The following is an 8819-nucleotide window of genomic DNA, read 5'->3' on the forward strand; positions in this document are numbered from 1 at the left end:
ATAAACTAACACCATTTTTGTGATGTGAAGGGATTGTTGTTACTTAACAACCAACAGAAACTACTGCTACTATCATATTTGGTTTGTTGTGAGGTTACAAAGAAAAAGCTCAAGAGGTGCTTTGCTCAATTCAATACATCTGTGATGAATTTAGATGTCTGCAGGAATTTGAAGCTCCTGGCTTTGCTTCTCAAGTTTCTGGTCGTCATGCTCCCTTTGTTCTTCATCATCATAGAGACAAAGGCGTCCTTGTCTGGAGTTCGTCTTCTTCATTGCAGGTGAGACCAATCTGTCAGCACACCAGGAACAGAAGAAGGAAATTCAACTGATTGCAAATAAATTTTGTGTTGTAAAGAACTTCTTCTTCCTTTCTTCCTCTATTTACTGCATGTACACTTAGCACAGAGGTTAAAGTTCAAGCTACATTGGTAAAGGTATTTATAGAAAATCTGTTAACTCACCCACTTTCAATACTTTCCAAAGTAAATCCTGCAACAGAGATAAAAATGTGAGTTTAACTATGTTTCTTTTACAACTTGATGTCTGACTGAATTGATATTTGAAGTTATATCCTTTCAAATGGATCTATTTCCATTTAAAATGTAAACAAAACAAGCCATTCCATCATATAAGAGTGGCAATAAACATCAGTTCTCCATAAATAAAACAATATATCTCATCTCTCAGTTTTTTATCACTATAGAAAAATAGTTTGAGCAACAAATTGACAATTTCATGGAAATTAGAGCTGCAAAGATCAACTCCAACGGCCGTACGCCAACTATTAGAAGATTTAGTAACGTGATTGATAAATAGGAATATGCTAAGTAAATAAAGCATTTGACATAAATTACTGTTGAGTAAATTGGAGAAATATGGAGTGAAAAAATAATCTTTGAAGCCGGGCAGATGTAACTCATGTTTTTGTTGCTTTTGTCCGAGAAAACCTGCTGAGATGTTGATTCAGGACAACTTAGAGGACAACAAGGACGTCTGTCTGCTTTCGATTAACGTGCAAAGAAATGAGGGATGAATCCAGACTTTAAATAATCTAATTTTACCATTTCCCCTCACGGGTTTCAGGTCTATAGCAGGCATCTCATCAGGGGGTTCTTCAACATTCTGCGCTTGTTTTTGCTCTGTGAAATGAAACAAATAAAGGCATGTTATGGCCACCCTGGTTCAGGCATTAGTTTACACATTTTAATAGAGAAAAACTTTAAAATGACACATTCAGCTGCGTTTTCTGATTAAATTACTACCAACTGTAAAGGAAATGTTTGTTTTTCAACAAAATTCAAAGCTATACGTGAAAAGTAAACGTATGGACCCACCAAAACAGATAAACACAAACCCTTTTTACAGCAGGGAGGATAAGATTTCCTTGTTTTTGTCCAAACATGGGAAGAAATGAAACATGATGAGACATTATAATAACTCTCACCTTTCCTGTGTTTAACATAGCCACCAGCCACAACCAGAACCAGGACTACAAGCACAACCGGTACCACCACTGCCGCAGGATGAACCCCTGGAATTACAGTTAGTTATTGAAACTAAATCAGTCACTGAAACACAGACAACACCAGCATCATGCTAAGCTTTCATCAGCCAGGACAAGGAGGCTGGTTAGATTATTTACTGTCTATCGTTTTGTAATCTTTCAGTTTTTCACCGTTCTCAATCAGTTCCTCCCTGGTTCCTGACTTAAACGTTTCTCAATATTTTTTGTTTCTACTTTGATTATTTTCTGTGTTCATCATTATTGCCATGTCCGTTTATTTTTCACAGGCTTAGTTCCTCTTTGTTATGAACTTCCCTCCCTCACAGATTTCTTCAGTCTATTTATGCCACTCTGATGAAAAACACTAAACTTTTATTTTATAATTATGACTTACAGTGACACTGCATTTTCATGAGCTAGTTAAGTCATAATAATAAAAGTTTTTATTTTTCCTTAAGACTTTGCTTAAGTCGTAATTATGAGATATAATTTATAAAATTTTTTAATTCCCCTCTACAGTTTTTGCCCTTCTGTCACTATTAAATGTTTTAATAAAACAAAACAAATAATATAAACGATAACCAGAATGAATAACAAATACAATTGTTAAATGATGATTTCATTTATTATTAAAACATGAATATACAGTTTTAATATTTCATATTTGCAGCTCACCTTCTTTAATAGGGGCAGCCACCTCATCGCTGGTCGAGGTGCTAACGGGGTTTTTCACCTTGCAGGTGTAAGCACGACGTAGATCTTTCTACGAAGCAAATGGAAAACAGCTCTAAACCAGCCCATCATGGTTTCATTGAGTTCTGAAAAGCATTTCTCCCCAGACAAATGGATCCGTCTTAAAACATACCACTGTTAAGCTCAGCTGATTATCAGTGGACACCACCTTGTTTCCTGCTTCCCATTTATACGTGACGGGTCCAAACTGAGGACTGGTGTTGGCTTTACAGGTGAGGTCACAGAGGGTTCGCCTATCGTTGCATTTTAAGAGCACCATCGGTTTTGGGACCGGTTCTGACAGAAACACCAACAGATTACCGTCCGCTGGACTCAGATTAAAACCAACAAAGTTCACTTAAACCTGCTGAACTCACCGATGACCTTGAGTACCACTGGGTTAAGAACCAAGCTGTTAATCTTAGGTGTGTAGCGCCCGGTGTCCTCCACTGACAGGTTGTGGATGATCAGACTTCCTGTTGTTTTCTCCATGTCACTGCGACCTGGAGGCAGAATCCAAATAAAGACATCGCATCAATGAATCTTTACAGCTCAATCACAGGTTAATTTACCTTTATAACTTTTGTAAGGAATAATGTCCTTTCCAAACCACTCCAAGATAGGGCTCATTTCATGCCCCCAGCTAATGGAAGTGATGGGAGTGAAACTCCGACCTGGATGAAGGACAACCGAGTCACCGACTTTTGCGTAGATCACAGTAGCTGTGAATGAAAAACAAGAGCTTTTTTACTTCTTCCTGAAAACTTTTCCCTGTTTCTACTTTTAGGTTTTTATTTACTCTTATAACAGAAAAAAACTGAACCAAATAAAACAATATATTCCATATTTATACTCACCACAACTCTTCTGCGCCATTAAATAAACAAGCAGAACCGCAAAGAAAGTCCGGAAAACAGACATGATCCTAAAATGAAAAGCATCAAAAACACAACTTTGAGTAATAACGCTGGTAATGAGTGTCAGCAGAAATAAAACACACATACTTCAGATAAACACTATGAAAACATGCATCTGTACAAATTAAAAAAAACATTTTGGTAATTGGAAGAACCACGCAACAAACCAAGTTTGGATAAATAACTTGCGAATGCAGAAAAATAAACACAAAAATACCTCAAGTGTTTGTTTGTCTTCCAAACAGTCTGTTCACACAAAGCTAACAGCGCACTGCGCTCGCTCATCAGTTAAATAAAACTGTTGTTTCTCTTGACTGTTGGTGGTTACCATAGTAACTAGCAACAGGAAGCTCCTCCCCTTTTCTGTAGATATCTTCCGGAATTAAGGATTAACACATATATTAGACCAATATAATTATATACGGGGTTTTGTGTGTAATTTTGCCATGTTTTAAGATTTTAAGTTTGTTAAATTTTTTACATTTTTCAAGGATTGCTCTGTAGTTTGTTTGGGTTATTTATTGTATGTATAGAGACCAATTTGTTTTTTTCTCTTGTTTGGTATTTTTACTTTCTTAATACAAAGTAATATTTCAGGTACCACTTGTGTGATAGTTATTGAACGTTAAATGGTATAGTTTGTTTTTCAACCTTTATTTAGCCAGGTAAAAATTTATTGAGACCAAAGTTTCTTTTATAAGAGACAGAATACAAAAATATGACTTTATATTGGTAGTTAAGAGATAATAAGAAAATAAAATACAAAGCCAACCTTTTTTTTAAAAAAAAGAAGAAAAAAAGTCATATTTGGAGAATAATCACAGATGAAATGTGTAATGAATCAATATTTTTCATTAATTAATGAAATAAATTAACTTTATGATATTAACTTTATGACTGAGATGCGTTATTGTTTAGACTTAGTTGCCTAGTGAATGATGGGCTGCACCTGGTTGCTAGGAAGGTCCTCCCTTCAAACCAGCTGTCGCTCATTTTAATGACGTAGATGATCGCCCCCTGCTGGAAGGGCTTATATTCATTCTATAATCACCACTCAGGGCTTAAATGTGATTTATCTTGACAACCAGGATACATCCTGACTTGAACATTTAGATCATTTTGTGTTTGTACCGTTGTTATGCTCAGCTTCTTGTCGTTGGACAACTCTGTATCTCCCATTTATATGTGACAGGTCCAAACTCAGAGGTGATGTTGGCTTCACAGGTGAGATTACAGGCGGTCTTCTCATTGTTGCAGTCTACAGATATTGTGGGTTTTGGAACCGGTTCTGACAGAAACACCAACAGATTACCATCCACTGCATTCAGGTGGAAACCATACAAATTTCCCGAAACTCACTGAAAACTCAGAGTTCCTTTTTGTCAAGAACTGTCATCTAGCGTCAGATTGTTGATGATCAAACTTCCACTTTCTTTGTCCAAGTCACAGCAACCTGGAGGCAGAATCCAGAAAAAGAGATTATGCAAAAATTAATCTGCAGAGTTTTACAAGACTTTATGGCTCAATCACAAGTGTACTTGCCTTTAGAATCTCTGTAACAAGTAAGGTTCCTACTGAACCACTGCAAGGCGGGGTTCATTTTGTGACTTCTCTTTAAGGTCCATCAGTCTTCGGTTGACAATATATTTTGGTAACTAGTTACTAAAAACCCCCAACCTCTAGGTTGCCTCAGGTGGAGCAGAGAACACCTGGTGTAGGACCTCTAGCAGCTCCTCGTTAGTATAGTGGTGAGTATCCCCGCCTGTCACGCGGGAGACCGGGGTTCAATTCCCCGACGGGGAGAATACTTTTTTATCTACAACACACACCCTATGCTATACCTTTTTATATAACACCTCTCATACAAATAAAAAAAGGGGACTGCATTGGCCGGGAATCGAACCCGGGCCTCCCGCGTGGCAGGCGAGAATTCTACCACTGAACCACCAATGCTTACACATTCATGCTGATGCCCTTGCACAGACACACACATTCTTGTTCTTCTACTCAACTGGGGTTTTGGTATTGACTTCCATACATGTCAGTTACTGCATTCATGCCTAAACAAGGAGTTCCACGGTATTAGGACTGGGCTTTGGTCTCTTTAAGGTCCATCAGTCTTCGGATGACAATATATTTTGGTAACGAGTAACTCCAAACCCCCAGTCAACCTCTAGGTTGCCTCAGCTGGAGCAGAGAACACCTGGTGTAGGAACTCTAGCAGCTCCTCGTTAGTATAGTGGTGAGTATCCCCGCCTGTCACGCGGGAGACCGGGGTTCAATTCCCCGACGGGGAGGAGGTGTCTTTTTCTTCAGCAACATTTACTCTATGGTCTTCTTTTTTTAAAACACAACTCATACACCTTAACGTAAAAGGAATGCATTGGCCGGGAATCGAACCCGGGCCTCCCGCGTGGCAGGCGAGAATTCTACCACTGAACCACCAATGCTTACATATCCATGCGCATGTCCTTGCACAGACACACACATTCTTGTTCTTCTGCTCAACTGGGGACTTGGTATTGACTTCCATACATGTCAGTTACTGCATTCATGCCTAAACAAGGAGTTCCACGGTATTAGGACTGGGCTTTGGTCTCTTTAAGGTCCATCAGTCTTCGGATGACAATATATTTTGGTAACGAGTAACTCCAAACCCCCAGTCAACCTCTAGGTTGCCTCAGCTGGAGCAGAGAACACCTGGTGTAGGAACTCTAGCAGCTCCTCGTTAGTATAGTGGTGAGTATCCCCGCCTGTCACGCGGGAGACCGGGGTTCAATTCCCCGACGGGGAGAATACTTTTTATCTACAACACACACCCTATGTTCTACGTTTTTATATAACACCTCTCATACAAATAAAAAATGGGACTGCATTGGCCGGGAATCGAACCCGGGCCTCCCGCGTGGCAGGCGAGAATTCTACCACTGAACCACCAATGCTTACATGAGTTTTACTCTTCTCTCTCTCACACACACACACGCATACATACACACACACACACACACACACACACACATTCAACCTTGTCCCACCAAAGTGGACTTCTTGTCAACTTCCGTTCATTTCTCTTACTGAATCCAGTGCATTGTCTCTGTTATTAGTGCAGCTGTGTCTACTATCCAGTAGCTTGTTACCGTCAGTGTGTGAATGTGTGCTTGAATGTGAAAAGCACTTTGGGTCTTCTGGACTTAAAAATGTGTAGGAATTGCTTGAGAAAGCACGCACACTCACCCCACCGGTCTTAAAAACAGTGGGACTCATAGACTGACATCATCTCCTCGTTAGTATAGTGGTGAGTATCCCCGCCTGTCACGCGGGAGACCGGGGTTCGATTCCCCGACGGGGAGTGTAAATCTTTTTTTATTTCTTTCCTGCACTATCTCATGCTATTCTTTTCTTTTTATCACAGCTATAGGACTTTTCCTAGGGCTTGAAAGAAACAGTTTGGTGGCGGGGGAGGTTTGTGGTACAATAAGAGTTCTTTAAAGTAGTGGAGGTGGCTAATGGCTGAGAGGTGTAAAGTGACAAGCCAGGATGAGTGTCAGCACACCCACCATTCATCTCCCACAAAATTAAACTTTAGTCCGTGTGGAATGGCCAAGATTAAAAAGGGGCAGTGGAAAACACATCACAGCTTGTCACGGGGGCTACCATCGTTAGTATAGTGGTGAGTATCCCCGCCTGTCACGCGGGAGACCGGGGTTCGATTCCCCGACGGGGAGTGAAACTTCATTTTGTCTTGTTTTTAGTTGTGGAAGGTTCTTTACTTATCGTTTTATGCACAATGGATACCAGCAAGACAGACTTAAATGTGGCTAGAGCATTTGGCTCAAAATGTTTGGTTCACAGGCGCAGCATTAACGACATGATTCTAGTTTGCAGCTGCTGTCGAGCATGACAAAGTAGCTTAATTAGTACTTTGAAACTGCTTATTTCACAAGCACTGAATGTTTTAGCAAAAATTTGAAGAAAAGGGTACAAAATAAATGAAAAGTATGAGTTGCATTGGCCGGGAATCGAACCCGGGCCTCCCGCGTGGCAGGCGAGAATTCTACCACTGAACCACCAATGCGTACAGGTCAAGAAAGTCCTGTATGCAATGTCATACACCCAACACTCAGTCTGTGACAAACTTGTGACTGAGGGGGGTGAAAAAAAGTACTTCGCCCAACGTGGGGCTCGAACCCACGACCCTGAGATTAAGAGTCTCATGCTCTACCGACTGAGCTAGCCGGGCTGATGTCTGCTCCGTCGAAACATTTTTTGAAAACCATCTCAGTGCGGCAACGTTCAGATCATTTCATTTAATTAATGTAATCAGAAAGTTTAACACTGCATATACTTTGATATATGCAGTGCTCTGAGATTTATTTGACTGAATAATTTAGGGTACTGAGAACCTTGCTCTTTATTATTTTACTGATTGCACGTTTTTCAGTTGTCCTTTTGACTGAATAGCTACTGCATTGGGCCTGCAAGTATTTCGTATGTTTTTCTCTAAATTAGGTAAGTTAGTGGATACGTTTTCCAGATGACATAGTAGCATTTAGACCTAAAGCGAAATATTAACAGCCAATCCAGCTGATCGACGATCGCCAGTGATCAGCCCTCATGTGTGATCGGAATAGGAATCAACAACAAAATACCTGATCGGAACACCCTAACAGATATAATTGTAATTCTTTAAGTGACAATCAGTAGATGAAAGTCGTAAATAATTAAAATATTTTTAAATTATAAAAAACTCCAAAATAAAACTAGGAAAAACGGTTAAAAACATGCCCCGTGTGAGGCTCGAACTCACGACCTTCAGATTATGAGACTGACGCGCTGCCTACTGCGCCAACGAGGCCTGAAACAAACACAAAATATATCCCGTTTTGATCACAGCACTGCGTGGATCTATATGACATTTATAGCTCAGTATGACACAGAGACAGCCTGAATACACTTAACAATAGCTAACAAACACGCCCACAAAAAGGACGCTCGGACCTATAAATTATTTTTGATTTGATGTAGTTCATCTTTCTGTGCACCAGATGGCAGCAAGGCACTGCTTGATGTAAAATCAAGGCCTTCTCGTATGTGAAACCCACAAATTGTACAGCCATTCAACTTAAGCACTTTCTTAATATGTCTATATCACCTAAACATTTGAAATTAAGTAAATGTTTCTTACCTTTGCACTTGTCCATGTTTTCTCATGTTTTTCCTTCAACTTCAGGCCTCAAGCCTTCCGTCCCGTCTGCGAAGGCATGTCCGTTCAGCCATTTTGGCCAAAAAGAATGAAAAACTCAATTTCTTGTGAACTTTCTAGTAATGCGTGTCCATTCTCCACAAATGCATCCGATAAACCATCTTTCTGTCCGTGGTTTTCACCAAAAATCGTGTAAAATCCTTAAGTCCGGCTGCAAAATAGGCTCAGGGAAGATTTGCACCTCGGTTCCATCAAAGATAGAAAAACTTCCTTCTGCGGTTCTTTTTCGACAACAAAGTTGGAAAACTCCGTCCATGTTTGCTAAAAAGTAACTAAGGAATTCATAAACTGACCGAACTGTCGAAAATAAGCACTGGTAAAGGCTAACTTTTCCAGCACTAAGCGTAAAAACATGACCGACACACCTGTTCACGTGTTCACATGACGTATGTCATGTGATTGA

At 39.9% G+C, this 8819-nt stretch overlaps 1 protein-coding gene, 1 long non-coding RNA gene and 10 other non-coding genes across 12 annotated transcripts; 4 read left to right on the forward strand and 8 right to left on the reverse strand.

Moving 5' to 3' along the window:
* Positions 1-58: 58 nt before the first annotated feature.
* Positions 59-3481, reverse strand: LOC122827098 (CD48 antigen-like). The gene is made up of 10 exons (XM_044109699.1): positions 3371-3481; positions 3094-3161; positions 2809-2958; positions 2614-2739; positions 2370-2533; positions 2180-2267; positions 1445-1531; positions 1062-1139; positions 462-489; positions 59-289 (listed from the first exon to the last, which is right to left on the reverse strand). The coding sequence occupies exons 1-10, from the start codon at positions 3436-3438 to the stop codon at positions 151-153; spliced, it is 996 nt and encodes a 331-aa protein (XP_043965634.1). The 5' UTR covers positions 3439-3481; the 3' UTR covers positions 59-150.
* Positions 3482-4290: 809 nt separating this feature from the next.
* Positions 4291-8777, reverse strand: LOC122827138. Its single transcript, XR_006369971.1, has 3 exons — positions 8339-8777; positions 4513-4606; positions 4291-4441 (listed from the first exon to the last, which is right to left on the reverse strand). It is a non-coding gene; the product is annotated as an uncharacterized LOC122827138 (long non-coding RNA).
* trnad-guc lies at positions 4885-4956 on the forward strand. Its single transcript has one exon. It is a non-coding gene; the product is annotated as a tRNA-Asp (tRNA).
* trnag-gcc lies at positions 5036-5106 on the reverse strand. Its single transcript has one exon. It is a non-coding gene; the product is annotated as a tRNA-Gly (tRNA).
* On the forward strand, positions 5379-5450 carry trnad-guc. The gene has a single exon. It is a non-coding gene; the product is annotated as a tRNA-Asp (tRNA).
* On the reverse strand, positions 5533-5603 carry trnag-gcc. Its single transcript has one exon. It is a non-coding gene; the product is annotated as a tRNA-Gly (tRNA).
* Positions 5876-5947, forward strand: trnad-guc. The gene has a single exon. It is a non-coding gene; the product is annotated as a tRNA-Asp (tRNA).
* Positions 6025-6095, reverse strand: trnag-gcc. The gene has a single exon. It is a non-coding gene; the product is annotated as a tRNA-Gly (tRNA).
* On the forward strand, positions 6432-6503 carry trnad-guc. Its single transcript has one exon. It is a non-coding gene; the product is annotated as a tRNA-Asp (tRNA).
* Positions 7158-7228, reverse strand: trnag-gcc. Its single transcript has one exon. It is a non-coding gene; the product is annotated as a tRNA-Gly (tRNA).
* Positions 7321-7393, reverse strand: trnak-cuu. Its single transcript has one exon. It is a non-coding gene; the product is annotated as a tRNA-Lys (tRNA).
* trnam-cau lies at positions 7936-8008 on the reverse strand. Its single transcript has one exon. It is a non-coding gene; the product is annotated as a tRNA-Met (tRNA).
* Positions 8778-8819: the final 42 nt, after the last annotated feature.

The sequence above is a fragment of the Gambusia affinis genome, linkage group LG24, assembly GCF_019740435.1.
Source record: "Gambusia affinis linkage group LG24, SWU_Gaff_1.0, whole genome shotgun sequence".
Classification (NCBI taxonomy): Eukaryota; Metazoa; Chordata; class Actinopteri; order Cyprinodontiformes; family Poeciliidae; genus Gambusia; species Gambusia affinis.